General features: G+C 36.7%; 1 protein-coding gene across 1 annotated transcript in view; it reads left to right on the forward strand.

The window, feature by feature from the left end:
• The window catches only part of LOC139698690 (uncharacterized), a 629,080-nt gene that overhangs the window by 298,674 nt on the left and 303,496 nt on the right, over positions 1 to 26,910 (forward strand). The window contains exon 3 of the mRNA XM_071597569.1: positions 94 to 229. Within this exon, the coding sequence (XP_071453670.1) occupies positions 94 to 229 (136 nt within the window). The remainder of the gene's footprint in view (positions 1 to 93; positions 230 to 26,910) is intronic.

The following is a 26,910-nucleotide window of genomic DNA, read 5'->3' on the forward strand; positions in this document are numbered from 1 at the left end:
TGAGAAGCTTTTTAGATGAAAAATATAACTTCCGTGCTCAATTGTGGAGGGAACTGCTCTCTACAATGAGCTGTCTTTGTTTTTCACTTACAGTGGGCGCTATCCAACGAGCGGCACATTACCCTGAGGAAGCTTGACCTGGATGCCTGCGGTGTTTATTCTTGCGAAGTGTCCATGGAAACACCGATCTACACCAAGCCATCGAATGAGATACTCCTCACCGTCATACGTGAGTAAAATAAAAAAAGCAAATCGTGTGTTTCACATTGGAGTGAGTTGTGTGGCTTGTGTGATAATCAACATTCGTAAACAATATAGCATCGCGCGGACAATAGCGCAATGGTTTTGGGAATAACCGTGGCGCAACTCTGGGTACCCATACGTTAAAAAAGCGACAAATATATTATAAATACCGTTATTTTTCAATATAAAGAATTTCCTTTTAATTTGCAAAGAAAAAAAATTAAAATAGCGTCAAAGAAATTTATAATTGAAAGTCAGTATCAAAACAGCAAAAAATACGTATCGATTAAAAATTAATAATACGGGAAAGTCCACAGAGCCGGCGATGTTGGTACTACGTGTAAAATGCTCGATTTGAGTCAAAGTCTTTCCAGGGTGTTTTCAGGCATTGTGAATTTAAAGCTGGTAGCACCGGGACATTGACTGAAGACAAAATTTCTCGCTCTCACGCATATGATAAATTCTAACTTTGTGAGCCTGCAGGTAAAAAAAAAACAAAACGACTCTGCTCCAACTGTAGTACATCGTGACTAAATGTACTTGTTTCTCTCAAGTAAAACCTTTTAAATCAGTCTTAAAACTCAGTCTTACCAAAAGATTTAGTTAATACTATACTATAATTGATGCGGCTTGAATCCACAGGTAAGGAAGTAGGCCATGGCTGTTAAATTAAATTGGAAGAATAATTCACACTCAAAAAACTACATGTGTCACTGTTGACTATGTGATTTTGAATAAAACACCGTTCGAAAGAGGAATATCCTGGCATAAGCGCGAATAATATTGTTTCCTCAATTCACTTCAATGGAACTAATGCCAGTTAATATTATCTCAGCACATTTTCGTCAAAGGAATTTTGTTTCGCATCTTTCCATATTGTGTCATTCAAATAATGCATTTACATTCATTCATATTTTCTTTAGAAAATTACGACTCAGAATTTGGATCAAGATGATAGTGGCAAGTATAAAGGATTAAAATGCGTATTTTCCAGCATCCCTATGCATATGCAAGAATTTTTCAAATCGATTAAGAATAATGAAATACTTTTCCACGGTTTTTCATCCTATTGTAGAATAAATTTTCAACTAATATGAAAAATTAAATTTTACTGGCAACATAGTCCTACAATGTGCAACCATTTTTGAAATAGTGAATATGTGATCCATAAGGTTCTTAATTAACCGTGGAAGAACTCTCTTGTGATAACAGCTTTTACAAGAGTTCGATTTTTTCTCTCGAATATGCCGTAAGGCTCATTGCACTATTAGTCAATGACGAGACCTCGAAGTTGTTTGAAATGAGCAAGTTCAGGCGTTGAAAATCCATGAGCATTCGTATTGAAGGTAAGCATATTCACTCACGAGAACTTTTCCGTTCAAGATTAAGTGATTATAGCTAATGAATTTAAAATGATAACTCCCGTGAAAAATGGATTCTCAAGATATCAAGAAAACAGGTCCCTATGATAAAGAAGATAGATTCACGAATCGCGAAAATTCAAACCGAAGCTATGCAGTACAACAGAAATTTCATCGTAGGCCATATCGCAATCCGGTGCTCTGGGAAGAGCAATATGGTAAATTTGTATTTAAAAATCCTATGACATGCGTATGACTTCCAAAAGCGTTCTTGAGGATTTTACTTTAAGGAGATATGAATTTGAGCACCAAAAATTTATTTTATTAAAAATTATTGATATTGAATGGCTAGTCTATAGACTAATTTCAATTATTAAATATTTTATAAAGCAATCCATGATGATTTTAATTTATATTGATATTAAAGCACTGTATACAATTGCTTAATTACAACTTATAATTGATCTAATTTGACGGAGAAATCTGGGGTTGAACTGAATCAGATGAGGAACCTAAAAGGAAAAGTATTTATATGTTGATGAAATATTATAATTTTTATGACGATACACTTTTCATGCTGTCATTTAATTATCCTCAGCTGTTTTCACCAATAAGTAAATTTTAAAGTTAAAAGTTAACAACAAGAGTAATTTTATCCCATTTTCTCGCCTAAATTTATACTTCATTAGTTTTAAAGTATTTGAACCCAGAAATGTGAATTGCAGGTTTATATGCATTTAAGCAACAAAATTATTTACACTTTGAGCATAAAGGGAAGAATAGCATATTTCAATTAACCATCTCTTGCTCCAATTTTAGAGTCAATAGCTACATAAGTACCGGAATATTCAATTTTACTGAAATTAGAATGCTTGATGAATTTTGGATTTTTCAGTTTTCCATCAGTGTCGCTTAAATTAATCTTAGTGCATCACGTCATTTTTACAAAGAAATTTCTTTCAAAAAAATTATGCTATACATGCCACACAAAGTTTTTATGGTGATTTTTGTGCCCAAAATTTATTCCTTGTACCATAGAATAATTATTATTATTTTAAGGTAATCTACCGGGTAAAGTAGGTTTTTGGATGGACAACACTACCAAATAAATATTTTGTGACTCCTAACAAAGCACAATCCAGGAACCTAGTCTAGATCAGGTCACTCTTCATCTCTGAGTACTTTCTTCCTCCCTTCATCCCGTCCAACATCCCTATCCTGTTCCCTCCCTTTCCTCGTTTGCCTAAAATTCTCCCCTCAATTACAGTCTTCAACATCCCACTGCCAGTTAATACCCCCTTCAACCACTTTTCCTGCCTCCATAGGATTTCTCCCAACAAACCCCTCTCTTTGCTCACCATACCAATTACTTCCTCATTTGTTTTCTTCTCGGTCCATTTCAACTTCTCCATTCTTCTCCCAACCCACATTTCAAAAGCCTCCAATCTACGTCTATCCTCCTGTTTTAATGACCACGTTTCCGCGCCATACATACGCCTACACTCCATACCAAAGTTTTTACGAGTCTTTTCTTAACATCCTTACTCAATGTCCCTGTCATCAACTCCCTCCTCCTTGTGAAAACCTCTTTGCCTGGCGCAATTCTTCTCCCGAAACCCCTACTACATAATATTCTTATTTATGGATTTGAAAACGGCCACGTACAAGATTTGACAGCTTTTAAATCGATTTTTTCATTTCCCAGTGTTAAATGGCAATTATATGTTTGCCATTACTGGATATATACAAGTTTAAATCATCAGGGTTTTGGTTCTCTAAAAGTGGTAAAAAGTGACTCTCAATTTTTTCAGATGAAATACAAAGAAAATTAAATTTAAATAGTATGTTCAATACGTCCTTAAAAATGCAAGAGATGGTACTAGTAATAATGGAAAAGTTACTTTTAGTAAGTATCATATCTCACTAGACCGTTGTTAAAGCATCAGCTGCATCCACGACGTGGTTTCATTTTCACAGTCGATTGAAGCATCAAATTTTTTCTTATATAGAAAAATGGGAAAAATGAGTTTCGTGTGGTGATTTAAAACTTCTATTAAAAAGGCTTAGCACCTTAAGTGATCAAATGCAAGTTAGATGAATTCCATAGCACAAACATTCCCCTGTCTTTGTGACTATAAATATTAGGGTAAATGAGTTCAAAGGAATCATTGTTCAAGTCGTCCAGTGAAAGTAACCTCCCCCGAAATGATTAAAAAAATGAACGATATGGTTTTCAGTGATCGGCGAATCAAAGTTTGCGAAATATTTGACGTCACAAGTTTATCAAAAAGTAAAATCATTTTAATTTTGGATCGTAAATTGTGTGTGCAAAAAATCTCAGCAAAAGGGGTGCCCTGTTAGCGCTCAGTGGAGAATGAACACAATCGTGAGTTCAATTCCGAGGTGCACTTGTTGCATTTCAGTCCCAAACCTGATGATTTTCTGCGTCGATGCATAACTGTCGACGAAACATGGATACATAGACTACTGCGTGCACTCCAGAGGCAAAGAAACAGTTGAAACAGTGGATTCCTAAAGGTGATCAGGCTCCGAAAAAGTGAAGACTGTGAAATCGAACTACAAGGTGATGACCGAGGTTTTTTGAGATGCAAGCGAAAGTATCAAAATATCGATTGCTTACAAAAAGGCAAAAGGTAAATGGAGAGTATTAAGTGCCGTAATTGCACTCGAAGAAAAACATATCTCCTCATTTGGCAAAGAAATTTTCTTTTTCTATTAAGGCAATATACGAGTACACGCATTTGCAGTTTTGATGGCGAAAATTATGGAATTAAAGTTTTAATTATTACAGCATCCACCATATATTCACTAGATACGGCCCCAAATGACTCTCGGAGAACGATGAAGGTCGACGAGGTTGTCATTACTAACACAAATGTCTATTTAAAGGACCTTCCGGAATCCTACTTTTTGAGTGACTAAAAAAGCTAATGATTTGCGTGTGTCGAGCTAAAAGGAGATAATATTTAAAGATTAAAAAAATCTACCCAAAATAATTTGTTTTCCTTTTCATCCCAAGCACTTATTAAACGAACCATGTACTTAACATCATATAAATATTAATTATTTTAGAATACCAGATCAGTATGATTAAGATTATTAATGTGTGACTCATTATTATACATGCGCATCCAAACGAAAATGTATTTTGAAAAATAGAATTTTATTACAAATCCAAGTGAGTACGTATCCACATTTAAAAGGTCCAAAAAAATCTTTTCAGGCTGAATTGACTCCGGATGAATTCGATTGAAAACAGTCAAGAATAAAAGAACAATCATTTGCAAAAAGTTGTATTTTATCTAATTCACTTATACATGTAATTCTATTTTAATAGAACTGAAGTTGATGAAAGTGTTTTCGGATGCCTATGATAACAAAGATGATTTAATAAGTGATAGGACCAACACTGAAAATAAAGTCAATCACGTTTATTAAGTCCCTATCATATCACTTAAGTTTCAAATTAGAGGGCTCCCCCTTTGTTCTCAAATATGTCCAATATTGAACACAAGATAATATTCTCTTCAATATAATGATGACGGAACAATACAACTTTTCTGTTTCAGCTCCCCTAATAAACTAAAGGAGAATTCACTATTTCATCATAATAACTATATACCTACAATCCTTTATAAAATATTTCTTCCTGACCCAATAATTGTATTACCGCATCAGATAATTGGGATTTACAAGTCTTCTTAATGCATGATATCGCAAAAGCATTCAATTCATGCTAAGGGTAGAAGTGTAATTCAGGTAATTTCATATTTTTATGCCGAAATAAGGCAATTCAAATAATGTTGTTTGAACGCTAAGATCTTATTCAATTTTGATCTTCTACATTTTTTCCTGCACGATTAGTACTATTCTGCGCATAGCCTCGAATTCTGAGAAGAAAGAGTCGAATTCAAACTCAACTCACGCCCTTACTCTAAACCTACGACTTCTACGAGTTTTGTTATTGTATTTATACCTAGGAAATCGCTAGAGGCGAAAGGAAAGTGAGTACCACTAACCCAATCCGTGAAAAGTTTTTGCAGATGCGCTATGATCTACCCCAGCCTATCGAAAATTCGAATTGACTCACGAAATAAACCATTTAAGGCTGAAAGTAAAAACTAATTTTGTGAGATATTACAATTAACTAAATTAATAAATTGAGAAGGTGAAATTTTGGGTAGCGAAAGGATATTCCGTATAGCAGAGGAGAACAAGGTTGCCGCCAGCTTTTATAGCCGATTCTTTTTAACTTACACGTTGACAAAATGTCAATTGTGGTATGTGTAGAGTTTGAGCTGGGCAAAGAGGAAACAGAAGATATTAAAGTTTGTTAGTTTGGCAGATAATCAAAGCACTAGTTATTAAGACATACCAAGTGATTACAGCTAGGCTCTTTGCACGGGTATAGATAGATTCATGGGATAAGATGAAGCCGCAAAGAAACGAAAGCCATGAGATTCTTTTAAGGTACGGGTAGGAAAACTGTAAACCATGGGGCTAAGAATTTAAGACTAAAATCATCGAGAGTTTTATCATTAAATTATGATGGAATAGCCTAAGAGTGAGTAGTAATTCACTGGCTTGAGCATTATCAACATCAAAATTGGCGCATTAGTGGGATAAGGCAAGGTAAACATTTTCAAGAGGAGTATTATTAATGATATGGACGCAAATTACAAAAGTTATGAAAACATTAAGAAAAAGATAAACGCGGGGCATAGCACATACGTAGATCCAAACTCGGCCTGGCCTTTGATGAAAGATGAGCGTGCATTTGAGACTTTTTAGGCATGAGTACGAAGGAGAACAGAAACTCAGTTGGATACAGAGAAGAATCAATAATTAAGTTTTAAAGATAGTGAGAAAAGAAAGGAAGTTGTCAGAAAAATGTTTGAATTGAAGGGAAAATGGGGACTAGAAACAGTGAAAGGAAGTGGCATGTTAAAAGTCATAATAGACGGAAGAATGATAGTTAAGTATGATAAAAGAAGGAAACGGATATGCTTATTACAAAGAAAAAGTTAAGAAGAAATTGCAAATAAGTATGTCAAAAAAAGATAGTCCGTGGCTGGTACTATTTAGGTAACCTATTTCTAAGTCTCAAAAAATCAACATGCGCGGCATCGTGATCATATACTGAATGTTTAACACATTAAATATCTGATCCCAAAAGTTTCACTCTTGCAGTCCTAAATAGAATTGAAATGGATAATATTACAATCAAATAAAACTTAATTATTATATCTGAGCTCTATATAAGTAATTGTTTTTTTCTATGATTAAGATGACATGATAAAAGGTAGAGAGGTAGTATTTATCCAAGAATCAGCATTTACTAACCCGTGAAAATCTCATGACTAAAATACGCTTTCGACTTCAAAGTCTGTATTTAATACCCTTAGCTAATGCACATGAGAAATAATATAAAGATGGATATTTATCCAAACATACGAGGGTCATCCGGAAAGTAGTACCCGTTCGTGAAATAAAGACACAAAAGTAAATATTAACAAACATAAAAAATTTTATTTGAAAGAGGATACTTTAAACTACTTCTCAACATAATCTCCAAGCAAATTAAGGCATTTGTCATAACGTGTGACAAGTTTCTGTATTCCTGCTGCATAGTCCTTCGCCGCCAGCTCATTGAGATACGCGAGGGACCCATCTTGCACAAATTTTTGCATAATGCAGATGGTGTTTAACAATTTCATGAACAATTGTTCGAGAAACATTGGGAAAATGCTCACAGATGTCATCAATTGTGACGCGCCGATCGTTCCTCACGAATTCGTCAACTGAGCTCACCAGTTGGTCTGTAATGACAGACGGTCTCTCCGAACGCTCATCGTCGTGTGTGTTCCCCCTCCCCATGTTGAAGTTGCGACACCACCGCCGAACAGACGACTCGTCCATTACATTGTCTCCATACACCTCCTTTAATTGGCGATGAATATCACATGGGCGAACGTTTCTTGCATTGAGGAATTTAATCACTGCCCTCACTTCACAACTGGCGGCGTTCTCAATTTTTTTAAACATTGTAAACAATCACAGAAACAACACAGGCAATGCTAGCGTCACGCAACTTGGCTCAGAGAAGGCAGACAAGCCACTGAAGCTATCTGACCTCGTCCAGCGGCTACTCGCGTCGTCAGCACTTCATGCGGCACGAACGGGTACTACTTTCCGGATCACCCTCGTATATAAACCTCTGCAAAGCGAACGTGGGATTGATGGACGGGTAAAAAATGCATTCTGCTCACTTGTAAGCGTAACAGCCTAGCTAAGAGAGGCTCGGAGCGTATAATTATTATTATTATTTAAAATCCACCAGTGATGATAGACAGTGGCAGGTGGCACACGAGTCCCAAATAATTACAAAGTTAAAATCAGTCATTAAACAAAAGTACACTTAAAAGAAACTTCAAAAACAAATCTCTTTCACAAAGCTAGAAAATCTCCATCTCATTAACATCAATCAATCAGCAAGAAAAAAAAAGATAAATAAAAAAAATAAGCTGTTACATATAATTTTAAACCACAGATAAATCAAAGTATTACATATATTCCTTATATCTTTTCTTAAAAGTATGCACTCTGTTAGGAAAGGGCTCGAATATTTTTGCAGGTAAGGTGTTCCAATCAACAATTGTTTTATTTAGAAAAGAGAATTTTTTTTTCGTTCTTTGTACCCGGCATTTTACCTTGAATTTTTGGTAATTTCTCCCTATAAAATTTGGGTTCCCCACCTCTTTCCTAAGATCTACCCAAGCTTTCTCCCCCCTTCAGAATACGGAACATTCCACAAAGTCTGCTTACTTTCCTTCTAGTTTGTAGAGGTTACCAGCCCAGCGTTTTTAACATGTCAGACACACTCTCCATCCTCCTATGCTTCCCCAGTACATGTCGGGCAGCCTTTCTTTGTACCTATTCCAGTTTTTTGATATGACCTTCTTCATGAGGGTCCCATACAAGAGAAGCGTACTCTAAAATTGGTCTTACCATGGTCGGATACGCCTTTTCCTTAGTTGCTCTAACGCTCCCTTTGAGGTTTCTCATCACCCAATGAAGAGTTTTGAAAGCTTTCTAAAAAATGTACTACACGTTTAGTCCCCACCATAAACCCTTAATTAAATATACACCTAAGTATTTGTAGCTATAACTTCTAGGAATGACATTTGCTGAGAATTTATATTCCCTATTGTTTCCATTTACCTTGATACTAAAAGAGGAGTTGCCGTAAAAAAAATGTTATCACTCAACAAGGAGTCACACTTTTACCTTTAACTCAACCATGAATAACAGATAAGCTGACTAATGTAGCAGAAGCGTCCGTCCCTTTTAGAAATAGGCAGATAGAATTTCAGTAATTAGAAAGAAAATCAATCATTTCAATCTCTCCCAGGTTACAGTAACAATTATAGTCAATTATGTGCAACTCAGCGTATCTTAGAAACAAACTAATCTATTAAATAAATAGTGATGCTCAAAAATGCAGTATGATATTTTTATCATCTTTTTTATCATAATATTGTATCATTTACATTTTGGAATACCGCGGAAAGATTATTTCTTGCGCATGTCGTTGCCACTACGCTAATGAAATAATAATTTTGATTGATGATAATAGAATAAACATCTGTAAATTTTACAGCGTATTTTTTAAATTGACCAGCAATGATTGCAATAACTTTTTTCACCATCGAGGCTAATCATGGAGTTGCCAATTCTATCGTATTATTGATATTAGGAATTCACACTAAGTGGTACAAGGAGGTAGTATTTTAAAACTTTTGAATTTTTTAAACACATACCCGGTTCAGTTTTTATTGCGCGGCTAGGCACGCCTTGGTGTTACAAAGAGAATAAAAATGGAAACAGTAGAAACATTGCATGTCACCATTTCTTGGGCCGTCTTTTTAAAGGAAGACCTTGAGCCCGCTACTGTCACGGGAAGGAGAAGTACGGTGAGGATTTTTAGGACGGCACGGAGTGGAAGATGAAGTGGGAAAGTTAACCAATTGGACTCCCACTTTCCTCCCTCTCCCTTCAACCTCTTCTTTTCTCCGACCTCCCTCCGAGACAATGCACCAAGTGGTGGTCCCAGGACCCGGCAACGCACACATACACACATTTCGTAGAACATCCAACAGCGGAGGAGTGCACGAACCAACTTCCTCTCTTTTTATTCAAACACTCCCCCGCCTCGACATGAAAAGTTTTACCGAAAAAGAGTTGAAAAGAGAGAGATTTATCTTTTTTAGAATTGCAAACGTCGCAATGGATTTTTCGAAAAGTTTAACCTTGGCTGAGAGAAAATCCTAAACCCTCCAGGCAGTAGCACATCCAGGCCTTCTGAGGCACGTGACGCACTAACTTAGCCACAAATTATTTCAAAATAATGGATTTCACCATAATTTACAAGTTTAAAATAATTTTGCAACTTCATGGGTTCTAATATTTACGTGATTTCTTTACGCTATGATGACGCTCATATCGTATTCATTTAATGTTCCATACGACTACTACTTTTATACAAACATATCTATTAGAATTCTATACTTTTCTGTGCAGATTACATAAAATTGTTCTAATATTATTTTAACTCTCTAAGCGCTTCTAACGTTGTATTTGGCCGCTACCAACATTTTAGTAGCCCTTGACACGTGTCTGCGTTGGAGGTTACAATGTAGATATTTTTTTCCCAGACGGCTCCGCTCCGCTTGTCCCTCTATTGCGTTATTTTTTATATTATTTTTCACCCACATGGAGGAGATATTCTCGGTTCCATTCAAGGGAAAGTGGGAGAGCCGAAGGGGCTTGCCGGCCGGCTGTGGGCGAGCTTGAAAGGGCAAGGAAAACAATTGGAATGAAATGAGCCACGCTGGCGGGAAGTGGTCCCTCGAATTCTAGAGCACCCTTCTGAAGATAGTTCAAACATGGTCGTGTCTCTCGCGCAGAGGGACAATGGTGGAGAAAATGGGGCTGGGAAGAGGTAGATGGAGAGGGGTTAGGGGTGGTGGGAGAAGTAGGGAGGAGTTAGGAAATGAGTTGGGCATCATAGCCCATATTCAAGCCGCGAGATGAACCGATGAAAGGCTTTAATGCGTGTGGTGCAACAAAATGCGGTCAACTTTTGGGCATGTTAGCAATGGTGATGTGTAATCCATGGAATTATTTTAAAATTGTCGATATTTCTCTGGTGGATTCTTTTCCCTCTCCAACCATATTGCATTTGGTTTTTTTATAAGCAAATTCTTTTTCCACCAACTTCAGCGAATAGCATCTGTACTTGCGGAAATGAAAACCTTACCAATTCTTCAAATTCCTCACCATGTTCTTAGATTTAAAACAACAATATTAAAAGAAATTTTAGCACGTCTCAGGGATATAGTTTTAAAATTAAAACGAACGTTTTGGAATAATCGAGGTATTTCAAGATAATTTCGTGTAAAACGTTAATAATTGTGAATCACATGGCATTATCTTAGTCGATTCATAATTGATAATTAAAATACATTGTTGAGCAGTAAACTCTGTGGTATGTATTACTGGTATATATCCTGACTCTCTTATTTATTAGAAATTATCATGTCAATACTTTGGGCTTACTTTTTTTGCTTCATACCTCTAAAATTCATTCATAACTTTCACTTGGTTCAATTTCAAAAATGTGTTATGCTAGGATATTTTAATCTGTAATCATAGTGATACAGCCACAAATGACCATATGACATGGAAGTCAATATTTGTAAAGAACACTTAAATCCTGTACTCCTCGGATATTCTGCTCATGGGCAGACCGGCAAACCGAATATAAAAGAGCTTTAGCAGGAAAAGATTAACAAACGAAAAAGATCGATAAATTCCTCAATCAAAATCATCTTATCATAGATCTGGCAATTTGAAATTTCGGCACGATTCGTTTCTTTTCATCAGCGCAAAACATAACAAAACACGCCATAATAACGTTGGTGAGACACCAGGGAATCAATTCAACTTGTTAAGCTGTCAGAAAGGAATGACTCCGCGGTGACCATTTCTGTCTCGAAATATTTCTGCACTGCTGCGTTACGTGCGACTACTTTTAAACTTTCCCGGCATACCAGTTGAGAAGTGCACCGAGTGGGTGAGGAGCCGCTGGGCGAGTACAAATATACGTGTCGTGCCACTGCAGGCTTGCGTTTTAGTTCTCTCCCTGTCCCTCTTCCTCCCCCTCTCTGCGGAAAAGGAGGCGAGGGTGAAGAGATGTTGTGTGGGCCGGGGGTGGGAGCGTGGGAGATGAGTCAGCAGGGCAGAGGCGTAATTGGTGGAAATGGAATTCTACGTGGTGACGATATCTGTGACGTGGATCAAGCAAAGGAAGGCGTCAGGAAGGAAGTCCCTAGCCCATGCCACCCCGCATTCCAACCACATATCTCCCCCTCTTATTCCCTCCACATTCCAATGGCGCACATAACGCCCCGCTTAGATTGCTCAAGCCAACGACTATGAGCGAGCATTTGGCTTCGAAACTATCTAGGTTGACCGAGACGGAATTTCTTGAACAAATGCTTTTTACCAAATTTTTCCGGACTAGATTACATATAAGATAAGAATTACATATAATGGTCGTTTCTCAATTATATTACTCTCGAAGCGAAAGAAGGTTTTTCACTGGCATAAGTTGAAATAATACATAATTCTGGTTAAATATATAGGGTAGAATAAAATAAACGATGACAGTTCGTTAAAGAGAAATGTATGTAGAACAATTATTATTTTGCTTTAAATAAAGGTTGCTTTGCAATAAAGAGAATAGGGTAGTGAATGTGAGTAATGTATTTGTTGGAGAAGAGAATATTTGGTAGTAAGTGTGATTTTTATATTTGAAAACTAATTTCTTAACAAAGGATAATTTAGGCTAGTTTTTATTTTGCTACATGTTACGGAAGAAGTATAATGCAATCAGAGCGTTTTAAGTTTTCTATCAGAAGTAAAGCTATAAATTAGTGAGGTGATATTTTCCAAAGATTTTAAATCCTATGGTTTAACTATTACTTAACCATCTGTCTAATTATCTGCCCTGCCGTCCAAGCTGTGTAGTTTTTAGAAGAGGAGTAAGATCATATGATTAACATTTAGTTACTAAATACCCAAATTGCATGCATGGCATGCCATTGTAATGAAAAATAAAAATTGAAAAGGAAAGTTTTTAAGCACTTTTCGTCCTTAGTGACCGCTTAATTTCTAAGTAACCTGAATCGTTAAAAACTGATCTTTTCAAATCAAGTGAAAACCAGAAGTTCAAAGCAAGAACTCACCAAATTACATTTATCGTATGTACTAAGGTTTGAAAAACTGGTTCAGAGGCTTAAAATACTTAAGAGGTTAACAAAAATACAAACGCCGATGAAATAAAAGTGTGACAAACCCTAAATCTAAATCTTTACGATATGATTTTAGGCGTTAGAAATTGAGATAAATTGTTTTTTTTTGACTAGATTGGCTTTAAAAATCCCATATCCTTCAATAATTACCAATAAAATTTAACCGCATGATGTAGGCACAGGGAAAAATCTCACTTCCCTTGAATCAGACCGTTATTTCATCAATCAATCAATTTCTTTTGGATACATTCAGCAACGGGTGTGACCAACGGAAATTGCTCGTTATTAACCCCGACTGAATCCATTGTTATTTTAGTCAGGGCCATTATTCGTTGTCATCAGTACAGCTGTCAACGAGATCCTGCCTTCCATCCACGTCACGTATATCGATGAGTGCGGTCATTCATCACTGCATCAGTCGGAGGTGGGCGGGTACCAGGGAAAACACAATGCCTTTGGCTCGAGGAAACGCTGTCATATGGATGGGACTACCCAAAAATTCTCCATATTCTCGAAGAAGACGCAATATAAAGGGGAATTTGTACTGGTAGTGAGGCGAAAATGTTAAAACAGGATATTTCTGGGTGATACTTATATACTACACGGGGGGATGAAAAAATAAAGGAAATATATGGCTGGATAGCCCCCGACTCGATGGGAACCATGCCATTGGCCATTAGGATTTTGCAGGAAAAATGATTTTCTGGCTAGGGAAAAGAGCATTATTCGGTAAACGATGGAAAAGGGAGTGGGAAGAGAGGGTGAACGGCCCTTTGAGAAACATTCTCCGGGAGGGGAAGAGAAGGATGTAATCCAACGAAGAGAGAGAACAACTTAAGGGACTTCAGGGAAATCGAAACCTTCGAAAATGACTCCAACCACTTCTTGTTAAACTATGACGCTTTTGTAAATTACACATTATCGGTTACGGATACGTTTCATATGTCTCTCCCTCGAATTGCTTCTGTCAAATTTCCTTCGGTTTATTACCTCGGAAACGTATTTTTGAGGCCAACAAATTTTTCTTATAAATTTTTTTTGTTGGAAAACCGATACAAAATCGCTTACGGAAAACCTGAGATAAACTCCATGCGTAAATATTGCATGAGCTCAAGTGACAGATAAATGCCGTTTGAAGAATGATGCGATGCCTTTAGCAGTGAAATCCGCAATGCTTGAGCCGCAATAATTCTCTATTCGGAATTAATTAATTATTAATTCGGAATCTCCTATTCCGAATTTTGATCTCAATGGGTGAATCAGTTCAGTAAAGAGATAAGTCGCCAATTAATTCTCAGTTTTGATTTACTCCAAACAATTTAAAATTACTTTAGCGCCGTCATACCAAAGATTTATATTATTTCACTCAAGAAGAAAATGCCTACTAGTTTTCAATAAATAATGTTAAAATCAGAGTCAATAAGGTACTTAATATTTTGACGTACGACTTCATAAATACCTACACTACTTTTATGGAACACTATTGGAAAAACAGAGATAAAATCTAAAGTACACAGTTAAATTTTTACCCGACTTATGATTACTGAAATAATACGAATTGATACAAGTATCAAAATAAAACTCCAGAATCTCAGCAGTAAGGTGTGAAGCTGAAATGATATCGCCAGCCTAAGATTTTTCATGGGTTTGCAATGAGTTTAGGTATGCTCTAACGAAGATAACAAAATTACCTATCATCATGTACATACTGCCTATTGAGACGTGATATAAAATAGTATATGCCACAAACACTTGTAGATTGATATATTTAATACGCGCTAAAACAATGATAGTGACCAAATAGTTAAACGTAATATAATAGTTCACCTAAATAATGTGTGATTCACCATTCATGTGCACTAGTAATTGTATGTAACTAATTTTATCTTTTTTATGGTAATTACATTGGTTTTATTATTTATTATAATAACAATTATTATTATTAAAACTTACATGTGCAGATAGACAATTTCAGGTGGCACACAAGTCCTAAGTATTATAATCAAACCTGCCTTGGAAAAATCAACACGACAAATCATGATATGAATCAATATCACAAAATATAATAAATAAAACCAGTCAGTAGCAAAAATAAACTTGAAGGAAACTTCCAAACATAAACCTCTTACAAAAAAAATTTCCATCTCATCAACATCAGTTTCCAATCAACAAGAAAAAAAGACAAAATTAATCTGTTACATACAATTTACACAGCACATTAATCAAATTATTGCATCAATGGTTTACATCTTTTCTTTAAAGTATGCACTTTGTTGGGAAAGGGCTCGAATAGTTTTGCAGGTAAGGTGTCCCAATCAACAATTGTTTTATTAAGAAAACAAAATGTTTTTTTATTCATTTTTCGAACCCGGAATTTCACCTTGAATTTTTGATCCCTCTAAAATTTGGATTTCTCGTCTCTTTCCGTAGTTCTGCCCAAGCTTTCCCTCCTTTTAGAATGCGCTAAATTTCACATAGTCTGCCTTGTGTTCTTTGTTTTTATTTATGTATTGAATGAAATCAGTCATACTCCATTACAGTAGCATAATTAAATGCAGAAGGCTTTCATGTAAGCCTACAACTATTAAAAATTGATGAAGAAGTCTCTGAAAACAATAATTTAGTATTTCATCGACAAAGAGTTGTTTTGCAACCATGAAAGTCTTACCCGATATTTAATGGATCATTTGTGATTAACCAAACTTTATTCTATACATTTAACATTAAAATACATGAAACTATTATTGTCATCAAAATAATTGTTAATATTCTAAAAATGCACGTGTTATATTTTATGAATTAATGATCGCCTTAAAGTAAATCTTGTTTAGTTTTACTTTTGGATCCGTAAACCGATCAGAAAGAAATATATTTATAGTAGTAACACTGAGCTCATATCTATTATATCTAGCATATTACTGCTAGCATTCTTTCCACAGAACATGTAATTTCAAGTTATATTCCTCCAGAAATAGCATTTCACAACTTGAATTTTTTCAAATGTGTTCATCAAAATTGTAGTTAAATAATATTGACACCTATTTTAATAAAAGTTGAAAATTAATGGTTTGATAGTGCTAGTATTACCTGAAGTATGGTAAATGGTACCACTGAATTTAACGTTATTAAGATAATATCGGAAATTAATAAATATTAAACAAATATTTTCTTAACTGAGTATATTACACAATACCAAGAAATAAGTTTACAAATCACTTGCTTAAGGCTATATTCCTGTGATAAAATCTTAGTAGTTAGTGTGTATCTGATAAATTCTCCATCATATAGGAACTTAAATTTTTTTTCCAATTTTTTTTTCGTCTCTGAGTTTCAAGTTAAATAAAATGCTTAAAACGTGCAAAATTTGGAACGCATTTACAATAATCATTTGCATTTTCGCTGTTGCTCGTTTATTTCTCCAGCTTATTTGAAGTTTCGGATTTCATTATGTTCATTAAATTAATTAACAGCTTACTTTATTGCTGGTGTCATCCTTCAAAAGCAATAAAGTCACTCGTATATCATTCGGCAAAAAATCCGCGTCATCCCATTTGATTCCTACTTTTTGCATGTTTCCACAAATTAAATGCGCTGAAAGCTCTGAGCGTCGACGCAAATAGAATTTTTCAAATGATCGCGGACGACCTCCGGCATATCCCAATGATTCAATTCAAATGTAAAATAAAGCTTAAAGATCCATCATTGAATAAATAGTAAAAAGGAGCCATTAATTTTCCTATTGTAAATATATACTTTTAGCTATGCCGATGGGCTATTCCTATAGATTGGTGTGTTCATTCTTCGTTTGTTGTTTGATAACCATTCTATCGAATATGGGGCTGAATATAGTAATTATGGCGATACAGATACACTGCTTTAAATATTTACAGAGAAAAACTAATGATAAAGCATGATTTTGCACCTACTTTTTTGGACATTTTCACTTCCAAACCCAGTAATCCGCGACTCCCTTTACCATTTTCGCCATGACTAATTATATTTGTGACGTTAGTGTCAAGTGTACCGTACTGTGTATGAAACCTATTTAGGAAATGCAATCATTTTTTTCATAATGGCATTAGAAATTTCTAAAATCAATAGTGATAAAAAAATGAAATTCATGTTTATTCATGCACATTCCTGTATCCTGAAGTTTCCCAGGCTTGAACCCAAGGGGATGATCCGGGTTAGAACAACGGCTCTCAGTAGCCAATAGCTCTTCATATCACTATGAACGTTTTATACATTATTGAGGTATATTAATATTTAGGGAGGATAGGTCGAGTACTAAAATTGATGATATATAAACCCAGATTCCAAATTTCATTTTTTCGCCAAATCTGTAATCCTGACTCTCATATCCGATTTTTATAATCTCAATTTCTTTTCAAACAATAGATTGATATGCGAGATTGATATGTTGCTTGAATCACAATAAATTCCTTTTTCCTGTGATACTACTACGAGTACTGCGAGTCTATCAGAAGTTTTTTCCTCGTTTCTCCAATATAAATCTAACGGTGAAGCTGTAAAAAACCAAAGGTGACATTATATTTTGCTTGAAATGAACACCATTATTAATTCTCTAACCCATTACACTGTTGCTCCCTCGATTCAGATTTTTTTTCTTTTGTAGTGTTTTAATTTTTTGGGATTAGATGAAAGATATTTAATTCAGTGGGAATGGAAATTAAATGATAATTCATATAGCATTCATCATAAGCATATTATCAAGCAATAAAATGAGATTCATAATTAAATTCAGAGAAACCTCGCTTTAGCCAATCTATTAACATTCGGTGGCCGGCCAGCTATAAATATGGGAGAATATTAATTAATTATGAGAGAGGCAAACTGCAAATTTTAAGCACAAGCTACGACACGAAAAGAGATTCACACAATCTTTTCGTGTGGTATGAAATTACCCGCCCGCAGAGAAAGATCACATGTGAGAGTATTTTGTGTGAATTGATGGGAAGAGACACTCAAATTATTATAGAAACTGTTCCTTGATGTAAAGTCATTAATGATGGTAGAAAATTTTATAGTTATTTTTTTACATTGTTTTAAAGTATATGTATATTTTTTTAGCTTTGGATTCCTCTAAAAGGTTAATAAGAAACTATTTTACAAGGTTTACTATCAGTTCTTCACGGGAAACAAAACAATTGGCCTAACCACAGGTACATATATGCCATAATAATAGTTTGAAAACTATTCCCCGAGTTCCTTTCATTTTGGTCATTTAGTATGAACCAATGTCACTCTAAATATGAATGCTTAAATTGTACTTTTTCACTATTCCTACGCGTACTTTGTCCGCGTCAGATTTCGCTTGTCGTTTTACATTTCATTAGAGCAATAACTAAGGGTGATATTTAGCACAAATTGGGTATTGCCTTCCAGATAAAACCGTTAAATGTTCTGCAATCTTCTATGCACTTGGTGAGAACAGGGAAGGATGTGTTATCGAATCGATTGACAATAGTCGTCTAAAGCATCCAATACGAATGTTTTCTTGCTACCACAGTTCTAACCACGAAAAAGTTATTACGAGGGTAGTTTGAATGGCTCTCGGAATCACCAACAAATGTCAATGCTTTGGCTCCCTCAGATTTCCATCTTTTCCCCAAGCGCAAAATTTTCCTCGGTGGACAGATATTCTCTTCAAATAAAGAACTAAGAGCCGAAGTAGACGGGGACTTAAGAGGCTGTAAGGAATCTAATTATCAAGATGGAATCAAGATATTAGAACATCGCTGGACCAAGACGCATTAGTGTACAGGGAGACTACATTGAAAAATAAAAAACTTTCTCTGAGGTAATTTCTAGTCCATTCCTAAAAGTTTTTAAATTACCCTCTTTATACTACAGATCAAATGAATTCAACCAAAAATCATTTACAATTATTGCTTTATGTTGGATGGTTTAGTTTTTAAGAAATTCCTTCTACCTTTCCCGTGCGCGTCACGTGCAACGTATACGTCCACGATACTTTTAAGTAATGTAAGCTGACAGGTTTCCAGTAGTTTAAGGTAGCAGTTCAAGATTTTTATTCATAACAGCAGACCATATACCTTCGTCAATTACGTTTATCATAATTAAAGTGATTATCAAGCAAGTGCTCTAGTCTAAAAAAATCATTATGCCACCTGCTAGGATAAACATGTCACTCTTTCATACGAAAATTGAAATTGACGTAGTTTTTTAGTTATGCAAACTAAAAACAAAATAATTAACTCAATCGTATCTCACAATATGAAAAACTTCGACTGGTTAGCAAGACAAGTCTTTGTGGCTTGATAATCAAACTCGGATGATATCTCGGAGTTAGTATGGGTAAACGTTAAAAATTACATTATCTTTTTCACTAATTTTTACTATACACAGCAACCAAAGTCATATTTTCATCACAAATAGTAAATAATAGGAAAAAATTCGATTTGAAGAACATGAATAATGAAAGCCATCTTGGGATGTGATGAAATTTTAACAATGGGTTAATAATAAAATTTACCTGTAGGCGACGAAGTTCATTTGATTAATTTCCTTTGAGTCTATGAATGAACACGATATAAAAGTCGATAGTGGCGGAATAATTATTGCCTTAGCCTTGATTTTCCTTAGACAAAGGGAATGGGTAAGGTAATGGATTCCTAGGAATATAAAATGGCAAGGTTAATGGAAGGAGAAAGTTGGCGGTCAGAAGTCCTTAAATATAGGAGGTGGACAGGGAAAAATAGGGAAGAGAATACCAATGTACTCAAACCCAAAGCGATCCGACCAGAGGGGAAAAATAAAGAATAAATATGCGTCCCTTCCCTGCGGCGGAGAAGTAATTAGCTTAATAAACTAATATTCGAAGCTTGGAGTTCTAAGTCGAATCTTCTTGTCTCACGAAAGCGTGATAGGCCTCCGGAAGGAGTTGAAAAGCATTAAAATGAGCTTTTTGAACAAAGACATCTGCCTTTTGATGTGATGACACTTTTCTGAGAAGAAAGATAGAGGAATGCTCTTTTAATTGCTTCGAATAGCGCTTCCCAGGTTTATATTTGATCTTGGGACTTTGCATTATTTTCCTTCGAAGTTGTACCTATTGGACGCTTCTAAAGCAAAATGTGCATGTAATTTCTTAGTGAAGCAGCAGTTTCTTTATTAGCCAATTAACTTTAATAGCAGCTAAAAATATTTCTATACCATTGGGATAACGATATTATCATCAGAAAGGGCAATACTGACCCGTAAATACTCATTAAATTAAAGTTAATGTCACGATTTTCTCTATTTGGTAACGGATTACCCCTCCATAAAACGCGAGTTCATTTTTGTTTCGATTGAATTTACTCCCACCGTGATCTCGTGTTCATTCTAAACCCCTCTTTGTAGTATTAATTAGTTACACCACTCACCAACGGTGTAAAAAAATAATGCTCACTACAGTGAGTATTTCTTTTCAATAAATAAGCTATTAAAGGATATGAATGAGGATCAATTGTGTGGATTGATTGAGATTAGGTGTTTAGGAATGTGAAAACGTACTGCCATAAACTATTATGAGTGCCCTTGAATGACGTATTCATTATAAATATTGAGATATATTCTGTATATGTCATTATATAAACTTTAAAAACTGGGTGAGTCGTTTTTTCTCTAATTCCATTCCCTTTCTGTCTACGTTACGTCATATTTCTACAGAGCCACATTGGTGACTTTTTCTTCAATATTTATACTCGCTAAAAAGTTAATTAACTTTAATTTAAGCATTCTCCAATTGCAATAGATAGGACGATGGCATAAAAAACGCCATCCAAGGATGAATACAATACCTTTGTTTTAAATTTTGGTGGTACAACCACTTTTTTAGGCGGATAGGAGAAAACAGATGTGGCACAGGTAACGGAGGAGAGAGGACAGGTGGCGGAGAAAGTGGGTGTGAGTATCGAGAGGCAAATGTTAGGAGGGAGGTAGAGAGAATGAGGGAGGGTACCCCAAAGGGGGCAAGGTTCAAGCCCGGGTCCGAGTATGCTCATAGGAGTCAAATGAACGCCGCCATAAGGGTTTTGAGCTGCAGCGGTGCGTGTGAGAGAAGGGGGGGAGGAAGGCGATATTTGAAATGGTAAAACAGCCATTAAGGGAAACACTGTGGAGGAAGGTGTTTTGTAAACTAGCAAGGGGCTGATGTGGATTAAGGGTGATTGTATACGTATACTGTGGGGAATGTTTGTCTGCCCAGTGTAGAAAGAGCGAAACATTTAGCAATTTAGTTGGTATATTCCTGGTGGCGTACGAGGAAAATGTGTGGCCTTGGAGATAATGTTCAAGTTGTGAAGGTAAGGAAAGAGTGTTGAAGGTGGAAGAGATTATACATGGGTGTCGATTGTAAGGTTTCTGTGTGGATGGGTGGGTTTGGTGAAGGATTCGGATTTAGATTTAGTGGTTATCTTCTTAAGGTTTTTCATGCAAGATAAGAGATATTCTTCTAAAAATACGATATGTATTCCAAGTTTTTCATTTCGCTGTTGTTGATATGAATATCACTTTCAGAGAATATAAAAATACCTAGTGCCCAAAGGAATAGAATCCATTGCTTCAATATTTCTCTGCACCTTTTCTTATACTCTGTGCATCAAGTGCGTTATCTTCCAAAACTATCCTCTACACTCTCTTGTCTGAATTTTTATGGAAATTTGTCCCCTGAAAAGCCTCGATTTTGGTGACCATGTCAGGGAGATCAGATTCCGTACGGTAAATAGTGGTTGAGTACCTGGCATTCTGAAGCGTTCATTTTGTAATGCCTATCCAATGATATAGCTTCCATACATACCAAAGGATAGGTTTCGTAGTACAGTACTTATTGAGTCGTAATACATATTCCGTCGTATAGCGTGAATACAAATATGCCAACTCTTATATTGTTTGGGTTTTCATAAACCACTTTGCTTATTTTTTACAATTCTTAGATTTTAAGGACTTAACAGAAAATTTCCTCACCAACACTTACAAATGTATCCATTTGAAGAGAACTATTTCATTATTTAAATGTGATTTTTAATGAGACAATGGAATTCAGATTTATCGCACGCGTATACTTCGTTCTGGTTTTTTGCAACTTCTTAGCATTCAATATGTTTTGGATTCAGTTTTTCTCAATGTGTTTTGTTACCAACTGCTTTAGGTCAGCATTGTGCAGTTTCTCCAAATTGTGATGGATCATTGATTTTCCTGAAGTTCGATCCTAATTTCTATTATGTGTATGGATCTAAAACGAGCAAATATGCGATATATACCCGACAAATTAACGCCAAACTACAGTTTATGGCAGTTTTACTTTGAGAAGAGTTTTTAAAATACCTTACTTTTGATCACATAATGATATTTTTCTTCTACTATTTTTTGCTAAGTTAACTGAGGGCATAATGAAAATATCTTAAAAACAAGGAAACTGGCTCCGAGAAGTCAAATTCCAAAAATCATCAGAATCGTTAACAGAATAATTAAAGACGGTTGACAATTATTTCAGAAAATTTATTTACTAAATTTTTTTTGAAATATTTAACGGTATTTCCCATTCGCATTTTAGTTTCGCACAGTAGATACATGAGTCTGCGAGTTTTAAATTTTCTGTGACGCCATAAGTATTTTATTGCCATCTTTTTGAATTCTGCATTTCCCATACATTCCTGTTCATTTTAAAATGGGAAAAAATATAAATTTATACAAATAAGAGTGCTTTGTTTATCTTAATGAAATTTTTTGAGCAAGTATTTAAACACCTTTGAACTCGCAAAAAATATTTTACCCAAATAATGTTCCCTCCATGCCATTCAATTAAGTCTTGCGTGAAAAAAAGCATACATACTAAAACCGCATACCAATAAAACAACTTTAATTAAGAAACATTATTGGAGATAGTTAAAAATCTTCAGCTCCATTTGACCACGTTTGTTCCGTTGACGAGTCTAAATCCCCAACTAGCCTGAGCATCTTACTTTTTGAGGCAAAGGAAGCAATTTATTAAATTATTAAATTATTTTATTCATACAATAGTAATTAAAATTTTGGAACTTCTTACATTCTTCAGTGACCGAATTGAACCTATTTTGACGTGGCCACCGTTGATTGACCAGATAGGTACGTGAAAGTTTCTCTGCGTATCATTGTCAATTCGCATCGATGATCCTTTACTAATTATTTCGTACAGTTCTTTACGCGCACTCATCTATCTAAAGTACCTATTTACACTCAATGAACGCCACTCGTTCATAGCAATTGTAATTTTCACTCAGTTTGTTCCTTCACTGAGAGAGCATCATTTGGACATGGGCACCCTGTCTATATGCTTGAACCTGAACCCGTTGGGAGAAGGAGATCGAGCCGAACTTTTCTCAAAACAAATACGATGTACGCTAAGGTCCGTTTACAATTGTCATTATCAATTGGTCACTTGAGTAGCACGACCACGTGAGACCTCAATGACGGCGCAACTGTGGCGACTAAGAACTCAAAGAGTAAAAAAGGAGAGAGGGATAGAGAAATGAACGAATCCAGGATAATAGAACGATAGGAGGGTAAGGGACGCCTGGGAGGAACCGGACGGGTTGGGAGAGGATTAAGAAGGAGAGGAAGTGGGTATAGATGTGGGGAGAGATGTTGGCGGAAGAAAAAGGGGATGAAAGGGCTTGCAGGAGGCGTGGGAGGGTTGTTTTGAGGGCGGGGGTGAAGTAAGAGGGGGAGAGTGAGAGGAGAGGAGGTTTGCTAGGCTTTTGGGTCGTGACCGTGAGATTCCGTATGCGACTGTGGAAGCCGGTAATCCAATTCCGGTCCCACCTTGGAACGTCGGCCTCGGGGCGGAACTCCTGCGTGCCAGGGACTGCAGCCCTTCCCAGCCTCTTCCTCCCCATCGCTCTCCTTTTGCCCTCCCCTTCCCTCCGACACTCCTACCCCCTTTCCATCCATCCATCCCCGGAGAATCCACGCACAAACACAAGGGAAGGGAACGATACGGAGAGGAGGAGTGGGAGAGGACGGGTCGAGCGAGCTGTGGGGCTCAGGACTGAGGAAGAACGTCTTCCGTTATCTCCGGGTCTTCAAATCCATCTCCATTCCGTCCGCGACCCTTCAGCCCTAAGTGATCCTAATATTTTCTCCCTCTTTTTCGTCTCCTTCGTCACGCGTCACCCGTCTTCCCTCAGCCGGCCCCGCGACCCCATCGCTAGAGGCGCGAATATTCCAGCCTGATGCTTCTCCGTCCGTCGCGGAATCCAGCGAGCTACCTACCTTCACCGCATCGCCCGGTCGGCGCCCTCACCGAGTCCGTAGAGCTCGGTGCCATCCTTTACCACTCGCGGTCCGAGAACGTCACGGAGCATTTACCTTGTCCCCAAGCGCGCCCTTCATGTCACTTCTAGAGAAGATGGATTACTTAAGACTCTCTCTGGGAGAGACAAATACACGCTGACTTTCGAGAAAGATACACATGTACTGAGTTTACACGTGATGGTGGCGGAATTACTAAGCTTCACATTTAGCAGGTTGGATTCGATCCCCCAGACGAAATAAGAGACAGTTCGAGGCAGGAACAGATTTAGTAACCCTTTGTTCCCTTGCGAAATTTGGGTTCACAATAGGGACTAAGTTACACTCATTCCCCACTAGTTATACTCAGGAGACTTAGTTTTAAACTGAAATCCTTATTACAACCCCCAATAATTCGTCTGGATATATATCACTGACTTATGAAATGTACATTAATTGCATGATTAGATATCTCACACCCCCAGTAATACGCCATCATAGGAACCCGCAGGGTTCTAACGTTGCCATGAAGAGAGGTTGGACTATCTCCACTGATTGCATACTTGCCTTAAGGGTCCCTCGATAGTATTTTCTCAAAGGAGACGTCAATCTGCAAACCAACATGTTCAATACAAGTTAGATATTACAGAAATATTTATATACTGAAATATACATATATAATATATATAAAATGTGCTTCTTTTAATACATATGAATATGTTTATATATGCTTTATTATTATGAGGTAATCTACCGGGTAAAGTGGGTTTTTGGATGGACAACACTACCAAATAAATATTTTGTGACTCCTAACAAAGCACAATCCAGCAACCTAGTCTAGATCAGGTCACTCTTCATCTCTGAGGACTTTCTTCCTCCCTTCAACCCGTCCAACATCCCTATCCTGTTCCTGCCTTTCCCTCGTTTGCCGAACATTCTCCCCTCTATTACAGTCTTCAACATCCCACAACCAATCAAAACACCCCTTATTCCATTTTTCTTGCCTCCATAGGATTTCTTCCAACAAACCCCTCTCTTCACCCACGATAACAAGTACTTCCTCATTTGTTTTCTTCTCGACCCATTTCTCCTCCATTCTTCTCCACACCCACATTTCAAAAGCCTCTAATCTACGTCTACCATCCTGCTTCAATGACCACGTTTCCGCGCCGTACATAGCTACGCTCCATATCAAAGTCTTTACGAGTCTTTTCTTAATATCCCTCCTTAACGTCCCTGTCAGCAACTTCCTTCTCTTTGTGAACGCCTCTTTGCCTAGCACAGTTCTTCTCCTTACGTCCCTACTACTTTGACCGCGTTGGTCGAAAACACTTCCGAGATACGTAAATTGTTCTACCTGCTCAAGTTTTTGCCCTCCTATTTCAATGTTTAGCTTAGCCTTTTTCTTTCTAGAAAATCGCATTACCTATGTTTTATTAATATCGATTCTCATCCCATACCTGTCGCACTGAATTTCCAATTCACTCAGCAATGCTTGCAGCCCCTTGGCTGACTGACAAACTAAAGTTTGGTCATCAGCAAACCTAACTGATTTTACGTATTCCCCGCCCACTTTCATTCCTACCTCGAGTTCTTCCCATGCCTCTTTAATCATTTCCTCTGCATACAGGTTGAACAGCAACTGTGATAATGGGCGACCCTGCCTTACACCTCTTCCTAACACTTCCCAACCGGACTCCCCGTTCCCCACTCGCACCTGAGCAGTCTGAGACATGTACAGGTTGCGGCTTAGCCTCCTGTCCCTCCAATCTATTCCTATTTTCTGCAGAATACTCATCAGTTTTTCCCAATTCACTCTATCAAACGCCTTTTTGAAATCTAAGACACAGGAAAATACCTCTTTGTTGTATTCTATATTCCTCTCGAATAATCTCATTACTGCAATGGCATCACGCGTACATCTCCCCTCCCTAAACCCTAACTGATCATCCCCTAAGTAATCATTTGCCCCACTCTCTATCCTTTTCTTAATGCTCCTGAAAAGAACTTCAGCTGCGTGGGATATCAAACTTATTTTTCTGTAGTCATCACATGATGCAGCCTTTAGGTTTTTCGGAATAGAAACTATTACGGATCTCACAACACCTTACGGCCAGATTCCTTCCTCATAGATTCTACGAATCAGTCAAGATAGAGTTCTCCTCCCACATTTTCCTAAACATTTTGGTAGTTCCGTAGGAATATTGTTTACACCAAGGCCTCATTTCATTTCATCTCCCTTAAAGCCCTTTCTACCCCATAGTCGAGTATACCTGGACCTAAGCTATTTTCCTCTACATCATGTTCCTTTTCTATGTCTAACCTCGTTGGCCAAGTTTTTTATCACACGGTGCTTCTATATATTCCTTCCGTTCCTCTTGGATCTTTCCTGTGTCAACTATTATCTTACCCGTCTTATCTCTAACTGTTAACATAGATCGTCTCTTCTAATATCCCGATAGCGATGTAACCTTGCTGTATAGCGCACCGATTTCACCTTCCCTCTGCAAACTTTCCATATCCTAGCATTTCGTTTTCCCCTATGCTTCTTTGGCTTTATTTTTTCCCATCTCAATTTATTATTTAACTCTTTGTGCTTCATTTTGCCTAACTCT

Source organism: Hetaerina americana, unplaced genomic scaffold (genome assembly GCF_022747635.1).
Source record: "Hetaerina americana unplaced genomic scaffold, ioHetAmer1.1.p SCAF_10, whole genome shotgun sequence".
NCBI classification, from domain to species: Eukaryota; Metazoa; Arthropoda; class Insecta; order Odonata; family Calopterygidae; genus Hetaerina; species Hetaerina americana.